At 53.8% G+C, this 21,999-nt stretch overlaps 1 protein-coding gene across 1 annotated transcript; it reads left to right on the plus strand.

The window, feature by feature from the left end:
• Positions 1-215: 215 nt before the first annotated feature.
• NPC2 (NPC intracellular cholesterol transporter 2) lies at positions 216-9,864 on the plus strand. The gene is made up of 4 exons (XM_062181220.1): positions 216-408; positions 5,567-5,674; positions 7,079-7,251; positions 9,181-9,864. Exons 1-4 carry the CDS (start codon positions 324-326, stop codon positions 9,265-9,267), a joined length of 453 nt encoding a protein of 150 aa, XP_062037204.1. The 5' UTR covers positions 216-323; the 3' UTR covers positions 9,268-9,864.
• Positions 9,865-21,999: the final 12,135 nt, after the last annotated feature.

Raw genomic sequence — 21,999 nt, forward strand, 5'->3', positions numbered from 1 at the left:
GATTGGCTAAGACATGGTCCCGGTTGGAAAGCGGGGGCGGGCCAAGAAATCTGGGGCGGAGCGCTCAGGGGAGGAGCTGGGCAGGGCGGAGCTGGGACGGCGTCGTCCCGTGCTCTGAGCGGCCCCGATGGGCGGGACAGCGAGCGTCTGGGCTCGAGCGATCGCTGCCTGGCTCCCGCGGGCGGGGCCCGGGCGGACCTCGGCCTCGTCGCTGGTGCCCGGTCGCCTGACGGGGCCCCTCCCCTGGCCCGCCCCGTCAGGTTTATCTTGTGACCGCGGCGTCCACTCCGTGCTTCCTCGAGCCTAGAGCCTGGTTAACCACCATGCGCTTCCTGACTGCTGCGTTCCTGCTCCTGGCGCTCGGCGCCGCCGCGGTCCAGGCCGAGCCGGTGCGGTTCAAGGACTGCGGTGAGCCCCGGGCCGGCCCAGGGTCCCGCCCCGCGCTGCCTCCTCGGGCCGGGTTGGGGTGGGGTCCTCGGACCCGGGGGCTTCTGGGGGGAGAACGAGGGGCCTCGAGGCGGCTCGGCCGCACACAGCTTGGTGTCTCTCCTTGGGACGCGCGTTTCGGGGTCCCTGGGCACTGCGGGAGGTGGACCTCTGTCCGAAGTTTCCTCAAGTTTGTGGGGCGGACAACAGGTCGGGATCCAGGGGGTGAGGGGTGCAGACTTCCTCCGGCTTCTTTTGCTTTCTTATTCCCTTTTGCTGACAAGGCGCAAGTCGGTTCCCCTCCTCAGTTCTATTCTTACTACTGAGGGCTTCCCCTGTCCCAGAATCTCGGGATTCTAAGTCATTGCTGTCCTCGACGAAATGCCTCGCGTTTCCAGTCGCGGCTGGTGACCCGCAGCTGCCTCTCGCGCTGCGGTCGGACTCTTTGTTGGAAAATAACAAAGGGGGCCGTGGACGCATCCGGCCGCGGTCTACAGAAGTCATTGTGGAGCCGGACTCTGGTATTGGGAGGTGGGGCGGAGCGAGGGGCCGTGAAAGAGACGGGAAACCGATCTTGCAGACTACCTGAGCGGGAAGGAGGCTTGGAGCTCTCGTAGTCAATCATTGACTTCCTGCCTCCTTAGCTAACTTACCCGAAGGCCTAGGAGAGAACCGGAATGTGCCGAGAGCAGGCACTGCTCAGCAGCTAGGAAAGAAGTACAGAACGTTCCTGGGAAAGGCATTACGAAAAAAAAAATCTGCATGGATTTCAAAAATGTTTGCACCCAAACTATCTCTTAATTTCTTTTTTCCCATGCAGTTTTTTGAAGTGCACTCATACGTGTTGAAAAAGTCAATGAGTGATTGCGTACCCTTTACACGGTGTCTTCAAAATGCGTGTGGAGACAAAAGTAAAATTCTGGGCTGGGGCAGGACTGTCCAAGGACTAGACACTGCCGGGCTGTTAACACCGAACAAATGCTGTTCCACCCAACTGGGAGGCCGGCACTTGAAAAATGCTATTTTTGCCTCATGTTACTGCCTTTTCCTCCACTAAGCTCAGTGTCTGTGTGTGGAGGAAGACACTGTATTAACTCATCCGGTCCTTAGACTGTGTTACAGGTGAGACTGAGGCACTAGCCTGTGGGAGCCCTCACGGCCAAGTAAGCAGTAGGAAAGTGGTAGGTTTCTGAGGGAACATTGAAAAAAACCAATCCAGAAGTTGTTAGTCATTTGAAAGGGGAAGGTACACACCTGGGGGGAGAATTTCTCCAAGGGAAGGGGGCTGTTACAGATTCTCAATTTACTTTCGAATGGGGAAACATGAGGTGTGACAACATCCTCCGAACCCACATCAAAAGTCTCTCTGGGACTCGGCCCACTTCCCCTGCTGTGAGATTTCCTGAAGTGGTGGTGGCCGCAGAGCCTCTTAGACTTCAGTTTTGCAATGTTTGAGGGTACAGCTAAGGAGTTTGTTCTGGTGGCATTTGAAGTCCAAGAACAATGTGGTAGCCAACAACCAGGAGGAAAGAACTGAGTGGCGCCCTTTGCTTAGTCCCTGCTGGGTCACGGGACCTGTGCTTGAACGAAGCGTGTAGAAACCAGACAGCTCAAAGCCTCTAACAGGTTGTTGATTCAAGGTCAGCATAGATATAGATAGATGTAACTTTTTTCCTGTCCACAAGTGATGGGATGTTGTAGAAGAGTGCTTCGCAAACTGGTTTGCGTGCTTAGATTGTGTATAGCTTGAGAACTGTGCAGTGTTGGAGGAGCAAGCTGGGGGCTGGGGGGCTGCAAGGGGTTACTGGAGCCAGCCTCAAGATCCCAAATAGGGGGTGGCGTTCGGCGCTGTGCTTGGGATGCCTGCACCTCATGTCAGAGGGCCTGGGTTCCAGTCCAGCTTCCTGCTAATGTGCACCCGGGGAAGACAGCAAGCCGTGGCTCAGGGACTGAGGTCCTTGCCACCCCCTGTGGGAGACCCAGATTGAACTCTTGGTGCCTGCATGTGGCCTGACCCAGCCCTGGCTATTTTGAGCATTTCAGGAGTGAACCGGTGGATGGAAAATCGATCTTTCTTTCTCTGCCCCCCTCCCACCTTTAAATAAAATGAGGGAGAAAAAAATTACGAATGGGAACAGGAGCACTAGACTTGAGCCTTGCTTGTGCCACTTTAAAATCCTGGGTTGGCGTGGAAGCATTTCTGATCCAGCCCTCGCAGGACACAGAGCAAGGGCTGCTGGCTCTTTGTCCTTCCTAATTCACCCCATTCCCCTTCATCAAATATGAATAGCTTATAGCTCCTGTTAGAGAAAGCGGAAGTTCAGAAACTTGTAGAGAATGTGTAGGTTACCCCAGGGTGCCCTCTTCTTCCTGCTGGAGGGCTCCTGAACTCAACAGAGCTGGTGAGTGACAAGTTTCGAACCTGCCTGGAAACAACAGTAGAGGTCAGATGAGTCCTGTTTCCGACTTTTCCTGGTGCCTTGCTACTTCTGCCCCTCAAGGAGTACTGGCAAGTGAGTTATTTCCAGCCGTGATGGAGACCAAGACCGCAGGAGTGCTTCAGGGGAGGAGGAACCTGGCTGGACTCAGGTAGCAGGGGCGGGCCTCACTGCAGCTGCCCTCCTGCTGTTTGTACGAACTGACCCTGTTTGGAGTTAGGTCTGATTTGGGCCCTAAGGTTATAGGGAAGCCATAAAAAGACCACGACCTCTAACCTCATCTTCATCTCTTAGAAAAAGCAAGGTCCTAATAGCCTAGTTAAGGGGGCCAGGGTTGTGGCTTAGGTTAAGCTTCCGCCTGTGACGCCAGCCTCCCATATGGGTGCTGATTTGAGACCCCTGATCCAGCTCCCTGCTAATGCACCTGGGAAAGCAACAGAATATGACTCAAGTGCTTGGGCCCCTGCATCCACATAGGAGACCTGGAAGAAATTCCAGGCTCCTGGCTTTGGCCTTGGCCCAGCCCTGGGCATTGTGGCTGTTTGGGAGGGAACCAGCACATGGATCTCCCTTTCTTTCCTCATCTCTCTGTAACTGTGCTCTTCAAATAAATGAAAACAAACAAACAAACGTGGTTAAGGTTTGAGGTACTGCCTGTTATTTTTAAAACCAGAATATTTTGTGACTCACAGGTTTCTTTCCCCCACAAAGAACATGGCTGAAGAAAACACAGAAGCGCGGTGGGGCTACTGTGTGCTTCTCTGTTTAGAAATGCAAGCCTTGGCATAACGAGTTAAGCTGCTGCCTGCAATGCCAGCATCCCCTATGGATGCCTGTTCGAGTCCTTGGCTGTTCCACTTCTGATCCAGCTCCCTGCTGATGTGTATGGGAAAGCAACAGAGGATGACCCAAGTGCTTGGGACCCAGAAGAAGCTCCTAGCTCCTGGCTTTGGCCTGGCTCAGCCCTGAACATGCAGCCATGCCATTTGGGGAGTGAGCCGACCGATGGAAGAGCTCGCTCTATTGCTCCCTCTCTCTCTCTCTAACTCTGCCTTTCAAATAAATCTTTTAAAAAGGGTCATTCCCAGTTTGAAGACCAGAGGAGCTTCCTCTGCGAAGGGGGTAGGACCTCAGAAATTCTGTAGTCTGCTTGTTTGCAAGCGAATGGAATCAGTGGAAGCTGAAAAGCCAGGCCCGGATGCCCTGATGGTGCCGTTTGGCCCGTATCTGTAATGGCGCTGTTTCTCAAGGAAGCTAGGTAAGGGTTAGAATGAAAAGATCCCGAGGATTTGCCAGGGGTCTGGGGACAGGGCATACAATGTGGGCAGATGAGATTTCATCACTGAGGTCGCGAGGGTCTGGGGGTTGAACCTCTCGGAGAACAGCAGTGAGGGGCGAAGGTGTGAAGCCGCATCAGGGGACCCGGAAGGGCTCTGTGTAGCTGACTTTGAACCTGGGTCTTCCCCGAAGGCCTCGCAGAGCGGTCACCCTGGAATTCCGTGGGGGTCTCCTTCCATTTGTCACTCTGGCTACAAATTCGAAACTTCCCTCCGGTTCCAAGTCCGCTGACCCATAGAGTCCTGGGTCGACCCTCTTCAGGCCGTGTGATCTTGGACAAGTCACAGCCATCTTTCCAAGCCCTGAGACAAAGCCAGAAACCCCAGTGTTGTGCGCCTTCTTTCCTACGGGTGCCTCAGATTTTCCCGGTCCTTGCTGCCCAAGATGCAAGTTCCATAGTTTCTGAGAACAGATGACTCAGGAACTCCGAACAACTGGAGCCAGGAGCTCCGTAGAGGTCCTGTCTGTCTGAGAGCCGGCAGACGTTCCAGCAAACGGGAACAGATCCCTAACTTAGCGCTTGCGAAGCTGCTGTGGCTCCCTCCACGGAGGCCAGCCTCTGCTTTGCCTTCCAGAGCGTCAGTTCTCCGGAACAACTTTGGTTACTTTTGCATGTGCTTCTCTTTGCTAGAAAATGAACGTGGAAGTTGGAGTATTTTAATTAACAAGAAGGGAGCAAGCATCTTCCAGGTTTGGGGCTGAGCTCTGAGCCCTTACTATTAAGAATGTGAGGCCGGCGCCGTGGCTCAACAGGCTAATCCTCCGCCTAGCGGCACCGGCACACCAGGTTCTAGTCCCGGTCGGGGCGCTGGATTCTGTCCCGGTTGCCCCTCTTCCAGGCCAGCTCTCTGCTATGGCCCGGGAGTGCAGTGGAGGATGGCCCAAGTGCTTGGGCCCTGCACCCCATGGGAGACCAGGATAAGTACCTGGCTCCTGCCTTCGGATCAGCACGCTGTGCTGGCCATAGCGCACTGGCTGCGGCGGCCATTGGAGGGTGAACCAACGGCAAAGGAAGACCTTTCTCTCTGTCTCTTTCTCTCTCACTATCCACTCTGCCTGTCCAAAAAGAAAAAAAGAATGGGAGACGAGGATCTGGGAACATTTGGAGTTTCTTCGGTTATAGTTTAGCCCCTTTATATAACCTGTATGGGCATGGCCTCTGGGTACTTGGCTTGACAAATATTAACCCCCACCAGCTCCGTTTCCATCTGATTTACAGGCTATGATTTTAGGAGTGAGGAATCAGGGTTCTGCGTTGTCATACAGACTCCCTCCCGGAGAACAGAGCACCTTCCCACGAGGTGGGGGCGGCGCCTCCCTGGTGGAGTTTCCCTCCAACTCCAATTCACTCTCCTTTGCTTCAGGTTCCGAAGCTGGAGTTATCAAAGAAGTGAATGTGAGCCCATGCCACGTGCAGCCCTGCGAGCTGCAGAAGGGACAGTCCTATGGCGTCAACGTCACCTTTTCCAGCAGTGAGTAAACTCGGAGTATTGCCCTAAACATGAGAATGGGGGACAGGGGAGGTGGGGGGCTGGCGCGGCGTTCTGTGACTTCCCTGCCAATCTTCAAAGCTAGGGTTTGTTACACCATCGGCCGCTGCTCTCGTACTGGGCTCCCGGCACCCGCTCCCCAGCGTCCACGGCTGCCAGACTTCCTTTAAGCAGCGCACTGGCTGTGTGTTCCCGGGTTAGAGAACCACGTTGGGTTTTCTCGGTGCTATCTTGGCCCGTATTGCGCAGCGGGTGTTTATGGGATGTCAGCCTTGTTTGGCTACAGGCTTCAGAGCGTTAATGCAGACTCCAAGTCTGCAAACTTTGAAAACTCCTCCAGAATGTTCTTTTCAGCAATAAACCTTTCCATTATTGTCCACATCCTAAAAGCAAGGGTGCCACTAATACTGAACAGTCTGCAGGGTCTGAGGACCCACCGGACACTCGGGAAACAAGGACTCTGATCTTTCTCGAGGAAATATTATTGGCACTTGATGCTTTCTTGTGCCACATTTAACGCCCGCAGAGTCCCAGGTGTAGAGTTTGTATTTCTGGACAGGGCGTCTGCCTTGAATCTTTCCTCCCTTCATCCTGTGGAGCCAGACTGCGCAGTCCAGTAAGAAGCCTCAAAGGCCCAGTCCTCTCGTTTGTATAAACCTAGAGTGAGCTCCAAGTACCGGTGCCCCGACTTCTTTCCTGGGCTATACCCTGGTCCCTTTATTGTTCCAGAACCACCCCCCCCAAAAAAAAAAAAGCCTTCAAAACCCAAGTCTTCCCCAACCAAGGCAGAAGGAAAGAAACAGAGCCGATGCTTGGGATGCCCCAAGTACCCAGCCAGCTCCTAGCTCCGGCTGCTCTGATACCATGAATCCTTTATTCCTCCTGCGCGTGTTGTGATGAGGGTAGAGTTTATCAAGAACCACGCCTCTAATGCAGTTTCCAAAGGGGCCCCTCCTTCACCGTTGTTAGAGACCGTGCCATTTGAGACACACAGATGCTCTGATAGAACCTGATGTAAGTAGGAAGTAGGAAGTTCACTGCCAAGAACCATGCCTTCTCGGCTGAGGTGGTTTATCCAGGTAGCTGTGATGTTCCTGAGAAAATATGAAAGGCAGGAAAGAGCAACACGGAGTTGGGAGCCAAAAAACCAGCTCCTGCCGATTGCTCCCTTCTGCATTGTTCAGTGGCTGCTCATGGCTGAACACCTGCGCTGTGCTCCCCGCCAGCCCTAACTGCAAGCGGAAACAGACCCTAGGAATCAGGAGACACAGGCTCCACGGTCTGCCGTTCGAGCACTGCTGTTGCCTGAGAGCGTGTCTAAAGATTTGGCTCGGAGTCTGGACAGGGGCTCTTTTCTTCACTGTCTCGCTGGCTTTTTCCTCGTAGATGTTCAGTCTAAGAACAGCACGGCCATTGTGCACGGCATCCTGTTCGCAGTTGAAGTTCCCTTTCCCATTCCTGAGCCCGACGGCTGCAAGAGCGGGATCAGCTGCCCCATCCAGAAAGGCCAGACCTACAACTACCTGAACAAGCTCCCAGTGAAGAACGAGTACCCCTCGGTGAGTGAGTGCCGCCAGTGAGTGAGTGCCGCCGGCCGGCCGGCCAGGAGAGCCTTGTGCTCAAGGGCTCCTCTGCTTTACGGGGAGGGGGAAGAAGTAGGTGCGAGGTTAGAAATCGCGGGCTGGGGCAGGTTCTTTCTCCTGCGTGCATTTGTTCCTTCGCAGTAGCCTAGTGCTGCATTCTTGCACAGAGTATTTCGCTGGAGTCTCGTCACCCTATGGAAGCTGACATTCTTTCCAGTTTACAGATACTGTTGTGTGACACGGACAGAGTCCACTCCACCAAGAAATACCACATCCTAGGTTCAGAGCCGGGTCTTGAGATCCAAAACCTGTGCAGTATTAAAAGGTTTTACCCAGTTATCACAGAGGTGAAGATCGAGGCTGTCTTGGCGTTGTCATCAGAGGATCCTGGCTTCCCCACTGAATGTGGCAGCAGGACAGCCGGAGTTTGCTGACGCTGTGACAGAGAGGGGGCTCCTCCCCACTCCCTACTCCCCCTGCAGCCCCCATCTTCACCTCTGACCCCCTGCCCCTTGGCCTGCTGTTTTTTCCACCGAGCACTAAAGATAGGGATTCTGATATGAATAGAGAAGCCAAGGAATTGATTTTCTTTTTTTTTTTTTTTTTTAAGATTTATTTATTTACTTGAAAGAGTTACACAGAGAGAGAAGGAGAGGCAGAGAGAGAGAGAGAGAGAGACAGAGAGGTCTTCCATCCACTGGTTCACTCCCTAGTTGGCTGCGATGGCCGGAGCTGCGCCAATCCGAAGCCAGGAGCTTCTTCCGGGTCTCCCACGCGAGTGCAGGGACCCAAGCACTTGGGCCATCTTCCACTGCTTTCCCAGGCCACAGCAGAGAGCTGGATCACTGTGTCGGGTGGAGCAGCTATGGGACATGGGAGGCTTAACCTGCTACACCACCTACATGCGCAGGCCCCCAGGGCAACTTTCAAGAAGCTGGGTATCATTGTCATGCAAATGCTGCATTGTGAAGGAACATTTGAGTCAAAAGAGAGGTAGTAACTAGTGCCCAGAAAGCTGACTTTGTCCTCATAAGAAGAAACTGCAGGACCCGGCATTTGGCCTGGAGGTTAAAGCTTCAGTTGGACCCACCTTCTACATCCAAGTGAGTCCCAACTCCACTTCCAACTCCAGCTTCCTGTTTATGCACACCTTGGGAGGCAGCCCTAACGCTTCCAGTGGTTGGGCCACTGCCACCCACAAGGAACACCTGGACTGAGTGTCTGGCTCCCAGCTTTGACCTGGCCTATCCCTACCTAGCGTTTGTGGATATCTGGGGAGGGACCCAGCAGACAAGAGTGTGTCTGTGTGTCTGTCTTTCTGCCTCAAATAAATGTTAAAAAGGATAGAAACGGTACGGTATCAGTGAGACAAGAATTAGAGCAGCTCAGAACGTGAGTTTACCAAGTCAAGTCAAGGCAGGCCTTCCCGAGCGAACAGTTTAAGGAATTCAGCTGAAACTATTGCTGCACAGGCGGTTGTCCTTGACATCGTTCAACAGCCTAAACCTCTTCAGCTCATCCTTTGACACCGCTTTGACATTTCTTTGTGCAGCTAACAAGAGCGTTTCCTTATACATAAGAATCTGTTTACTTCTCCGCTCTTCATGGGAAAAGCTGGATCAGGTTGACAAATACATGAGGACTGTTTAAATGTAAAGTTGTTATTCGTGCAAGGCGTTTACGTACACAAGTCATCTGAGAGGGACAAGAATGCTGTAGAAATTATATTTGATCACAGCGAAGTTGCGTGGTGTTGCTAACAGTCATTAAGGCCACGCCTGAGCGGAGCGGGAGTGTGAGGAATTGGGCAGTTGATTGCCTTTAGACCTAGGACACAGTGAAGCCAGTTATGGCTGAGGTCAAGTGCCAGCTTCATGTTTCCCTATTCTTGTTCTCTTTCTCCAGATAAAACTGGTGGTGAAGTGGGAACTTAAGGATGACAAACAGAGAAACCTCTTCTGCTGGGAAATCCCCATAGCAATCGTAGCCTAGAGCCCTGGAGCTGCTCGCTGTCTGGGCGTGCGAGGGCCAGGGCGGAGGGAGTGAAGACATCAGACCTGAAGCTTAATCTGTGCCTCTGGGATGAAAGGAATTGCAAGATGCTGCTTCCTGCCTCTCCACGTCCAAAAGCATCTAAGACCCTATTTCCTGAGAGCTCAGAACTGTTGCCTTACGAGAGAGAGAGAGAGAGAGAGAGAGAGAGAGAGAGAGAGAGAGAGAGAGAGAGGCCGGAGGGTCAACCCGTTGCTTTTGGCTGTTGGGATAAGGCGGGCCCAACCAGGCAGCGCCTGAGGGGATTGCTGTGGGGCTGTCAGGTGGCTCACCCTGGGTCCTGGCCGTGGGGGATGGCCCCCAGATCCTCTCTCCAGCTGGGCGGTGGTCTCTGAAGGCTCCTGTTCTCTAAGTGCCTCGTGGAGTCAGCACCTCCGACTCCAGCGATGCAGCAGCCATGACTTCTCCCCTCCCTGGTCCAGGACTGGGTGCAGAGGGGGTTTCAGAGGTCAGCCCTGCGCGGCTGCTTTTCCGTGGTGGTGTCGTCTCTTCTTCTGTCTCGGTGGTTTTCATTAAAGACAGCACTTGGTTAGCTGGTGTTTTGTTTGTCTTTTTTTTTTTTTTTTTTTTTAAGAACATGAACTTATGGCCTCTTTCTGTAGCTGGACATATGTAGCTTTGAGTAAATAAAGTCCTGTCAGGCTTGTCTTCTTTGTTTGGCCTGGGGTCACCTGCTACCTTCAGACAGAGCGTGTCCCCTAGACCTGTGGATGCCAGCACCCAGCTCCATGGTCCCAGCATCCCCGCTGAAAACCTGGCTCTTCCCAAAATGACCTTTTCCACCGTTTTTCCAGTTAGACCTTACCTGTCTTACGCAAAATGACCTTGTTTTTCTTTCTTTCTTTTTTTTTTTTTTTTTTTTTTACAGGCAGAGTTAGACAGTGAGAGAGAGAGACAGAGAGAAAGGTCTTCCTTTTCCGTTGGTTCACCCCCCAAATGGCTGCTACGGCCAGCGTGCTGCGCCGATCCTAAGCCAGGAGCCAAGTGCTTCCTCCTGGTCTCCCATGCGGTGCAGGGCCCAAGGACCTGGGCCATCCTCCACTGCACTCCCGGGCCACAGCAGAGAGCTGGACTGGAAGAGGAGCAACCGGGACAGAATCCTGCGCCCCAACCGGGACTAGAACCCGGGGTGCCGGCGCCGCAGGCGGAGGATTAGCCTAGTTTTTCTTTATTTTACACAATCGTGTCCCACCAAACACAACTGAAAAGAAGCCGTGAAAGCGTTCATCACACCCAGCTGAACACTGCCGATACCAGACAGGTAGAGAACAATCTGGAGTTACAGGTTGGGAAGAGGCGTGGTGACTTGGGAACCCTCTGCTGTGATGGAGAAAGCCTGGAAGCTTAAAGGTGAAATAGAGGGGCAGGGGTTTAGGCTAACAGGATACCGTGTCCACACTGCGCACCTCGGTTCCATGCCTGCTAACGCAGACCCTGGCAGGCAGCAGGGTTTCTGCCACCCCTGTAGGAGACCTGACTGAGTTATCAAGCTGCAGCCTCAGCCTCGGCCCAGCCTTTGCTGTTGCAAGCATCAGGGGAGTGAACCAGCAGGTAGGCACGCTCTCTCTCTCTCTCTCTCTCTCTCTGAAATTGATTTTTTAAAAAGATAAAATGTGAAGTTGTAGCAAGCCATGGCTAACTTGATGAAATCAAGCACAAGCATAATTAGGAGACATGTATTTTTCTGTTTCTGTCACCAAAGCTTCAGTGCCTGCCCCCAAAGCCAAATTAAAATAATGAGGACAAGATCTGGGGGTAAAGGAATGAGAATAATGTGTTGACAGACGAGAGGGTGACAGACCTCTGGTCCCTAAAATTGCCGCTCTGCTGGATGAGGGTGTTTGGGGGGTCTTTCCAGAGGCTGCATGGAAGGGGTGTCAGTGTGGCAAAACCATCCGGGAGCCACAGGAGGCTGGCACCATGGTGGCCGTATGGTCCTTCCCTGAGGTCCACAGGCCAGGTTGGCCTCCTCTAGGAAAGGAGTTGAGATAAGAAACAAAGGCAGGGTGAACCTTAGGATGGGGAGCCAGCAGCAGAGCCCTGAGGCATCAGCTTCCTGGCTCTGCATTGAATATAAGTGTTCAAGTTTAGTTGATGTTACTTTATACCTAGTTACATATGGAAGCCACATACTAGCAATCAGATTTTTGGCACAGGGATTGCAACCCTGTTGATAATTGAGTTGAATAACATGGATCTTGGAAGTTCCTCTCTCGTTAGGGCAGAAACCAAGAACGTCTTTTCTTAATTCATACAAAGCACTTACAGTTGTTTTCATCATAGTCATTTCACTAAACCCTATTTCTTAGGCCTGTGAGTTTCCCAGAGAACCACCAGGGGGCAGGAAAGCGCCAGGTAAAAAGTTACCCACAGCAAAGCCTTGATGGTCGATTCTGGCACCATTCACCCCCTACTAGCTAAGGTCTCTTGTGTATCCTATCTCATTGAGTCTAAGGGACAGCCCACCCTGTCCCCCCAGGCAGCCAGGTTTCTGGCTTCAGCCCCTTGGAACTTCTCCTACTTGGGTGCCCTTAGTTGTCAGCCAGGGAGAGTAACAGTGAGGTTGTGCAGATTAAATGAAATGAAGCATGTAAAACACTTGGAATGACCCCTGGCGTGGAACGCACACTCTGTGACTGCTGGCCATTGTTCTAGGAGACAGACCCTGTTCTTTGTCTAGAAACAGTTGGGCAATCAGAAAATTCAATCTCCTGTGTGGTGATGTCTCCTCCCAAAAATGGGGCAATTCTCTGTGCACAGGAACTTCCTACAGGGCCTAGAAAACTCTAGCTCAGTTCTCGTGTGTGTCTGCTATCTCTCTCTCCCCACAGGATTCCTCCTGGCTCCCTCCTTTGAGGCTGACAGCCACCCACCCTCATTCCATGCTCCTGTGCCTCACATGCTACCTGCAGAGGGGACCAGTAGTTCCACTGCCCTCCGGCCAGGACAGCTGTGACTGTTCCCTGGCTTTTGGGAGACTCCGTGGCTGCAGCAGTGAGCCAGCCAGGGCTCTGGGCGGGGTGGATTAGTTTGAAAGGTCGCCCTCCACAAACAGTTCACAGTCATTACAGCACTGGGGTCTTAGGTCTCTACAGCGAGCAGTGCTCTTTCCCATGCCCATGTCTCCTGTTCTTCCTGTCCCTGAGCAAACCTCGGAGGCTTAGGCTCAACTCTCTTGCACGAATTCCAAGGCAGTTAAATCCCAGACTGCCAGACTGTAGCAGTGTTAAAAACGAAGAGCACTCCTGCTTACAGAATGAAGGGAGCCAAACCCCTCGAGTCCCCAGGGTGAGAGGTTAAGGGTGAGGCCTGGTGGTCACTCCTCTCTTCATCTAACAGAAAGCAACAGCATAGAGTAATTTCAAATCCTGCGTGTTGGCTTTTGAAATCTTAGTTGATTTTTTTTTTTTAAAGAAACAGCTGGATTATGCCTTGAGCGAGCTGATAAAACGGACAATTCTCCGAGGTGGCCCTGGGCACAGCAAGGGTGACTTGGCCAAGCTGAGGTCGACGAAGCATGGGTTAGCCATTCACTCCGGGTAACCCGGGGGTGCACAGTGCGTCAGTGATCGGCTGCTATGAGCACCAGGCCGTGGTGCTTAGGAAGGGAACGGGCGCCGAGGGAAGAGTCGTGTGCACGGAAGTCACCTGGGTGAGAGTCCCAGGGACCCTCTGGGCAGCAGACAGAACAGGACACAGGGAGTGGGGAGCGCCCCGTGAGAAGGCCTGGAACACCCAGCCGAGGAACTTGTGAGTTGGGAAGGTGGTGTGGGGCCAGTGGCATGCGCCCCCAAAGTAGAAAGTGGCTCTGCACCTCCAGGTGGGGGCGGCGAATGTACCTGCTTAGGGGAGCCGAGTCGTTTGGGGTGGTTGTGTCTTTATCTCGGAAAAGAATCCCGGACCTACCCCTCAGCTTCTAAACTGAATACGATTCACTTACAGCTGTCAGTTGACTAGCAACTAAATGGTCTGGGTGTTGGTTGCCATGGAAACAGCTGAAAGGCCCATTGCTATGGGAACCTACCATGCTGTCTAAACCAGGGGTTTGATTCCTAAAGGGGGGGGGGGCAGGCAGAAGGATGGGAGGAGCCCAGGGGATGGGCTGCATAGGTGGCCCTAGGGTCCCGACAGAGGGTGGGGGAGTGGGCCCGGCTGCCTCTGCTCTCCACGGGCGTTCCCTGCCTGTTCTCTGCCCACTGCCCTGTGGTAGGCCTGAGCACAGATGTTTGCTGTTCCACATGGACAGGAAGGGCATGAGATCCAAGAGCGGACCTGGCATGACAGCACCGCTACCCTCACGTGCAGGGGCTCTGGGAGGGAAACTCGGCTCCTCCCCGGCAGGCCCCTTCTCCACAAACCGTGTGTGCCAGACAGCAGCCAGCAGGTGAAAGGATCAGCTTAGCTCCCCCTGCCAGCGGGTCAGGCCCGTAAGGCGCTTGGCAGACAAATGTGTGGCTGCTGGCTTCCAGCATGGCAGAGAGGCTGACGTACCAGGTCGGCGAGCAGAGGCGCAGGCCAGCCGCAACAGTGTCTGTGTTCAGCATTAGGGAAACGCACGGCTCTGCTGTCTACACCCCCTCCCCACCCACATCGCCCTCACAGCCAAAGGGGGACTGCAGGTGGATCAAAACACCAAGGATGAGGGTTGATGGAGATCCCCCGTGTGCGCGCACAAGGGCCGTGAGAGTCTCTCCCGTAGCTTGCAGCCAAGGGAAACCATGCATATGTCAGCTGTTCAGTGGGGAGACCTTTCACGGAAACAAAGAGAACACTTCCCAGTGGCTCTGCCCTTAGCCACTGCTAATATGTAGCCTATAATAAACCAAGGGGTCAGGCTAGATCATCCCTAAAGCCTCTCTCAGGACCGATAGCTTGTGACTCCTTGACACTGGCAAAGGGAAACAGCAACCCTTCCGCTACCCAGAGCTGTAGCATGAGAAAAGTCCCTGGAGGCCAGAGGGGCTTGGGATTGAGACCAAGGCCAAGACCCTGGATTTCAAGACCATCTCAGAGACGTTGGGCCCAAGAGATTTTCGCCTGATCCTGAAGAATCCTCAGATGTGTGATGTTGATCTCATCTCCTAACCTTGCCTTCTTCTGCCTGCAGGGATTGGTCTCAGCCCTGCCATGGAGCTTCAGAATCTGGGAGGCTGGCACCCAAGAGAGGGTGGCACCCCAGTGTGGACTGCGTTTGCCTAGGCTCTGTCGGGGAGAGGTTCATTCAGGGAAGCAGTAGTGGTTTCTAGAGTTCTATAGCATTTCCATTTTTTAAGGAAAAATTTTTATTTATTATTTGCTTTGAAAATTGGGGGGAGCAGATCTTCCATCATCTGGGTCACTCCCCAAATGCTCGCAATAGCTGGATTGGGGCCAGGCCGAAGCCAGGAGCTAAGAACTCCATCCAGGTCTCTCACATGGGTGTCAAGGACCCAATTTACTTGAAGCATCACCTGCTTCCTCCCAGCCTGCACATTAGCAGGCTGCTGGGTCAGAAATGGAGCTGGCACTTGCACGAGACACTCTGATAGGAGATGCAGGCATCCCAAGTGGTGTGTTCCGCGCTGCACCAGATGACAGCTGGGCTTATGTCTCCCTGCCAACTTTTTCCAGCTGATAGACTTCGGATAAATTACTGAACTGCTGGCGGCCCGGTCTCCTCAACTGTAAAACAGGAGATGGGAATAGATAAAAAGACCGAGCTGAGGAAAGTCCTAGAGATGTCATGGGAAAGTATTACCACCACCTGACCTAAGAGAGGAAGGTCGCAGCCCTGGAAACAGCTCAGAGGCCCGGAGTCGTGGGCGTATGCCATGCATCTGTCTTCCAAATTTAACCCCAGGCCCCTTTCTAGACGCTGGCGCCCTGATGCCGCACCCCGGTTTGCCTTCAGTGAGCCAGGTGCCAGCCCTCTCCTTACCACACTGAGCCACGCTTCTTCGTGGATGCCTTTCGTGGCTCAGCTGACTTTCCCGCCAGTCTGTAAATACCTCGACAGTGGAGACGCCGCTCTCAGCTTTAAGTAACTGCCTAGAACTCAGCACTCAGCAACCGTTTAAGGAATCTCTGGGTTTTTTTGTTTTTTGTTTTTTTAATTTTTAGTTGAAAGAGAGACAGCTGGAGGGAGATCTTCTATCTGCTGGTTCACTCCCCAAATACAACGGCCAGGGCTGGGCCCGGCCAAAACTAGGAGCCGGAAGCTTCATCTGGGCCTCCCATGTAGGTGCAGGGACCAAAGTACTTGGGCCATTTCAGCTCTGGCCCCTACCCCTGAAGAATTTAATGGCAAAAATGCCATTTGGGGGGGGCTTGTGCTGTGAAACGGGTTAAGTCATCTCTTGCAATGCCAGCACCCATATCAGAGCACTAGTTCCAGTCCTGGCTGCTTTGCTTCCAACCCAGCTCCCTGCTAATGCACCTGGGAAGGCAACGGATGATGGCCCAAGTACTTAGACCCTTGTTCTCACGTAAGAGATCCGGATGGGGTTCTTGGCTCCTGGTTTCAGCCTGGCTCCCCACTGGCTGCTGCGGCCATTTGGAGAGTGAACCAACAAATGGACATTCTCTGTTTCTCTCTTTGTCTTTCCTTCTCTGGTGTCACTCTGCCCGTCAAATAAATAAACAAATCTTAAAGAAAAATAACTATGCCGCTAACTTGTAGATTTTGAATCTGGCCGTTTAACTCTATAGCAACCTTGCCTCCAAAGGAGAGAGACGAGTGACCATTGGCTTGGTTTCATTCTCCTAAAAAGGGGCGTGGTAGTGGCCTCTCCCCAGAGGAGAGGCTCTGGAACAGGACCGGGGTCTGCAGCCGGAGCCGGCTATCACCTGTGTGTAGAACTTGCTGACAAGAGCTTGTCTCCAGCCTTGGGCTTCCTGGCCCTGGCTCCCCTCCCCTCCCAGCTGCTGTCTGTCTTCGGTTCAGCGAGCGTCTGTCTCCCTCCAGATTTCTCCTGTCTGGGTCACGGTGATGGCTCCGCAGCTGCACGTTGTACTCCGCTGCCCCTGGGAGGGCAAGGCTCCCCTCCCCCCTCCCCCCTCTCCCCTCCCTCTTCTCCTCTCCCCTCTCCCCTCTGCCCTCTCCCCTCTCCCCTCTGGAATACTGGATCTCTGCAGCCCCCTACTGCGGACCCCTTCAGCTTCCCCAATGCTCGGCTCAGCAGGAGCAAGGCCCTAGGAGGGGAGAGCCATCTCCCTCCAAGGTGGGTGACAGGGAACGTGCGGGAGTAGGGAGCAAGGCAGTGGGGGTGTGGGGGAGCCTGGCTGATGAGCTATGTGATCTTTCTTGGATGACTCATTTAACCTCGCTTAGTTAAACGCCTCATGGCAGTGCCATGCGGACAAAGGGAAACTGTGGGTGTGCACACATCGCATGGAAATACAAGGGTCACACACACCCAGAACCTTAACACCATAGGCCAGTGCAGCGCGGAGGACTTGCAGGTCATCCTGCGGATTTGCCCACCTTGATCCTGTTGACTTGATGAGATAGCTGGGCACACTCCCCGGAAAACCAAATACTGCAAGAAAAACAAAGCCCTGGGTTTAATCAGCAGAAGAACGAGGTTAAGATTAACTAGTAAACGCTTTGCTTTGGCTGCAAAACAGACCTGTAAGGCACCCGGCTCCCCTGAACTGGTGGCTGTTAGTCCGGAGGATTCCGAAGGCTTAGGAAACCGTGCACTCTGTCATCCCGGTGCCCGTGCAGTCTGGCTGAATGAATGATGCGGGCGCTCCCTCGGCCAACAGTTACTGAGCACAACTGTGTGCTGGGCACCATGCTGGACCGTGGGGATGGAAAACAGGAGTAAGGCGTGGCCCCTGCCTGCAAGGAGCTCAGAGTCTAGTGGGAGAGGCCAACGGCAGACCATCCCTGTGCCACGGTGGGACAGTGCCATGCAGTCACATGGATGGATGTCATGGCAACAGGACGGCAGAGTGGCGCTGTGGAGATGGGCTCTGGATGAGGCAGGGCTGTGGCTGGAAATGGACATGTCTGACATGGTAACTAGGTCTTTATCCCTCCATCATCCCTGTGTTCTTTCATTCACTCAACAAACATGTGCGTGCTCTTGGTCTTCTGAGATTTTTCTGGAGTATTTATTGTAGTAGTCTTCCTGAGTCTTGAATTCCTCCTATTTAATTGACTCTGGAACTAAATAAGCATATTTGGTTACATCTTAGCTATGGACCCAGTATGCCAGAGTACTTCAAAGAGTTCATGGAAAATGAAATTCAAAGATAAGTTCCTTTTAATGCAAAAAAGGGTAAAATCCATGCCCATGAGGGGTCTTCAAAAATTCATGGAAAGTGCATATTGTGGAAAAAAACCATGCATGAATTTCAGGAATGTTTTGCACAAAATAACATCTTCAAACTTCATTTTCTGCAAATGTCTTGCAGTCCCGTTGTGTGTCCAGCTGTAATCATTTATCTGGGTGTTAGACTTCCAGGCCCACACTCTCCCAGGGCTGTAGGACCCACTTCCCCTTTCCACATGTGCTCCAGTCATGCCGAGTGCTGTCAGGTCCTCAAGTCGGCTCTTCTGCCTTCCCCAGGCATGCTGGCCTCTCTGCCCGAGAGGCTCCTCCCCTTCAGGAGTAGGCTCCTCCCCTTCCGGAGTTAGCTCCTACTCAGTCTTCCACATCTCTGCCAAAATCTCTCTTCCCCGGGACAGTCCTGATCACCTCCCCCAGACCTGATAAAGTACTTTGCTATTGCACTAAACATACATTCTTTTTAAAAGATGTGTTTGTTTATTTATTTGAAAGTCAAGAGCTACACAGAGAGAGGAGAGGCAGAGAGAGAGAGAAAGAGAGAGAGAGAGAGAGGTCTTTTATCTGCTGGTTCACTCTCTAGTTGGCTGCAACGGCTGGAGATGCGCTGATCCGAAGCCAGGAGCCAGGAGCTTCCTCCAGGTCTCCCATGTGGGTGCAGGGGCCCAGGGACTTGGGCCATCCTCCACTGCAGAGAACTGGATAGGAAGTGAAACAGCTGGGACTCGAACTGGAGCCCATATGGGATGCTGGCACTGAAGGCGGCGGCTTTACCCACTACGCCACAGAGTTAGCCCCCTTAAGTACATTCTTATAGCACTCCACTATGGTTTGTTCCCCTGCAAAACTCGCATGCTGGAGGCTTGGTCCTCAATTGTAATGGCAGCCTTGAGAGGTGGTGGCACCTTTCAGAGGTGGGAGTGGGCCCAATTAAGTCACGGCGGGCACCACCCTCGGGAGGTTTCCCAGGGGTGGATTAGACCGCGGGAGACTGGATGGGTTATGACAAGAGCAGGTGTATACAGCGTGTTCTGCTTTCTCGGCTCCCTCCTTGCTTCCCGTCTCGCCGTGTGACCCCCATGCACACACTCTCGCCGTGTGGTGCCATCACTGAAGCTGGCACCATGCTCTTAAGCCTCCAAAACCGCAAGCCAAAGTCAGCCTCTTTCCTTTAGACAGAGCCCAACCTCAGGTATTCTAGTAGGGCCACGGACTAAGGCACAGCCTCTCGTCTCGCTTGCTGGCACAGTCCCAAAGTACACGTTAACGCGATTGTCTGATGGCTGCCTGCCTTCCCGAGTAGCCTAGGAGCAGCCCTGGACTGCACATTGCTATTCTGCTCATCACTGCGTGCCCAGTGTCCAGCACACCTCTTCGCCTAAGGGACAAATGACCACGTGAAAGAGTGAAGTAATAGAATGATGGGTTACTGACCTTTGTTGTGTGTGGAGAGGAGGCAGCCGGTATTTTCCCTGTGCCTAAATGGTTGTGTGTCCCAAACCAAAAATTGTACCAAAGGAAAAAGCAAGGGCTAGAACCGAACCGTCAGCACAGGCAGAAGGAAATCCAGGGAGGGGTGGCCCAGACCCTGAGGCTGGAAGGAGCAGAGGGTCAAGAAGAGCAGAGGGTGGGGGGCCAGTGCTGTGGCATAGCAGTAAAACCGCAGCCTGCAGTGCAGGCATCCCATATGGGTGCTGGTTCAAGACCCGGCTGCTCCACTTCTGATCCAGCTCTCTGCTATGGCCTGAGAGGACACTGGAAGATGGCCCAAGTGCTTGGGCCCCTGCACTGTGCGGGAGACCCGGAAGAAGCTCCTGGCTTCTGGCTTTGGATTGGTGCAGCTCCAGCCATTGCAGCCATTGGGAGTGAACCAGTGGATGGAAGACCTCTCTCTCTCTCTCTCTCTCTCTCTCTCTCTCTCTCTCTGCCTCTCCTTCTCTCTGTGTGTAACTCTGACTTTCAAATAAATATATAAATCTTAAAAAGAAGAAGGAGGAGGCCAGCGCCGTGGCTCAATAGGCTAATCCTCCGCCTTGCGGCGCCGGCACACCGGGTTCTAGTCCCGGTTGCCCCTCTTGCAGGCCAGCTCTCTGCTGTGGCCTGGGAGTGCAGTGGAGGATGGCCCAAGTGCTTGGGCCCTGCACCCCATGGGAGACCAGGAGAAGCACCTGGCTCCTGCCATCGGATCAGCGCGGTGCGCTGGCCATTGGAGGGTGAACCAACGGCAAAAAGGAAGACCTTTCTCTCTGTCTCTCTCTCTCTCACTGTCCACTCTGCCTGTCAAAAAAAAAAAAAAAGGAGGAGGAGGAGAGCTAGGAAGAAGGAAAAGAGTGGGACTGCCTGGAGGAGGTGACCTGGGACAGAGGAAGGACTCCAAAGTGCTGACGTCAACAGGTGGCTCCTGAGTGTCTTTCACCTGAGTCTCGGGGAGCCCAGGTCCTTCGGGTGTAAGGTAATGCGCCAGAGACCCAAACTGTTCCTGCTGCGTCAGCGTCACAGTGAGACTTTGAGAAGGGTGGGGCTCGGAAGAGAAGAATCGTTTTATTTTAAAAGCAATGCTGACACAGAGGCTGAATTTCCCATGACTATACAAACTTGCAGGGGTTGTAAAGACGGTAATGCTGTGATTTCAGCAGAGCTCAGGAAAAGAGACTGAGAACTCGTAGTACAAAGCCTACATTCCAGAGGATTCTATATGAAATGAAGGGAGCTTTTCCCCATTTTTATTCATTTGAAAGAGAGATAGAGACCAAGATCTTCCATCTGCTGGCTCACTCCCCAAATTCCTGCAACCGCCCGGGCTGGGTCAAGCCAAAGCCAGGAGCCAGGAACTCCATCCACGTCTCCCATGTGGGTGGCATGGACCCAAGTGCTTGAGCGCTCACCTGCGGCCTCCCAGGGTGTGCATCAGCAGGAAGCTGGAATCGGAAGCAGAGCCAGGACTTGAACTCAGGCACTCCGATACGGGATGTGGGCATCCCACGCAGCGTCTTAACCTTTGTGCCAGACACCCGCCCCTGAACTGAAGTTTTAGAAGTCAAACAATATCAGAAAATGCATGGAGGACATGCCCTTCGGAAGCAAAATTCTCTTGCTCATCTTGTACCTCTCGGCACTCCCCCTGAGACCTAGCGCATTGCCCCTGTGTGCACTGTAGCTGGGCATGATGGGTAGAATTGAATCCCTAGAGCTCCCTCTCAGTCTGGTCTGTAAATTGCTAATTAGGTTTTATTATCAAGATTCCTCTGCCTAGCCATTCCCCCAGAGGGCTGGGGCCATCCTGTATCTCTCTGGGGAGGCTCTATGGGGCGTTGTATCTGAACTATTCCAGGATGGAATTATGGGAGAGGCAATGGGAGGTGAAAGTGGAAAGCAGAGGGAGACTCGAACTCCCCCTGGTTGCCTAGAAGGAAACGATTCTCTAGTTCTGTGCTCATTGTCCCTGGACCCCAGGAGCAAGTGTGAGCCCCTTGAAGATGGGGCCGTGTTTGTTTCCACCACTAGGCACCTTGAAACCATGCACCTGCTCCCTGTCTGGTCCATGGAGTGCCTGGGATCCACATAGATGGAATCATGGGAAAGGTAACCATCCAAACTGCAAAGAGCCGCGTCCTCAGAGGTGGGCTGGGAGGAAGAGGAAGTTGGAGGGTAGGGCCTTTCTCCCCCTGCCAAAGCCTGAGCTGAGTCCCCCGGAGAGCAGCAGTGGGGACAGGAGCTGTGATGACAGGGACTGACTCTCAGCAGGTGCTGAGAAGGAGGAGACAGTATTCTCAGCTGCAACGGCTGCTTTGCCTCCCCCAACACCACCTCTAGTGGCCCCTGGCCGGCGCCGCTCAGCCCCAATGCCACCTCCAGCGGCCCCTGCCTGGTGCCGCTCAGCCCCAACGCCATCTCCAGCGGCCCCTGCCTGGCGCCGCTCAGCCCCAACGCCATCCCTAGCGGCCCCTGCCTGGCGCCGCTCAGCCCCAACGCCATCTCCAGTGGCCCCTGGCCGGCGCCGCTCAGCCCCAACGCCACCTCTAGTGGCCCCTGGCTGGCGCCGCTCAGCCCCAACGCCATCTCCAGCGGCCCCTGCCTGGTGCCGCTCAGCCCCAACGCCATCTCCAGTGGCCCCTGGCCGGCGCCGCTCAGCCCCAACGCCACCTCTAGTGGCCCCTGGCTGGCGCCGCTCAGCCCCAACGCCATCTCCAGCGGCCCCTGCCTGGTGCCGCTCAGCCCCAACGCCATCTCCAGCGGCCCCTGCCTGGCGCCGCTCAGCCCCAACACCATCTCTAGTGGCCCCTGGCCGGTGCCACTCAGCCCCAACACCATCTCTAGCGGCCCCTGGCTGGTGCCACTCAGCGCCTCCACCCCCAAACCCTGTCACTCAGCCTACCTGAGCAAATCCTCCCCAGCTCCC

The sequence above is a fragment of the Lepus europaeus genome, chromosome 22, assembly GCF_033115175.1.
Source record: "Lepus europaeus isolate LE1 chromosome 22, mLepTim1.pri, whole genome shotgun sequence".
NCBI classification, from domain to species: Eukaryota; Metazoa; Chordata; class Mammalia; order Lagomorpha; family Leporidae; genus Lepus; species Lepus europaeus.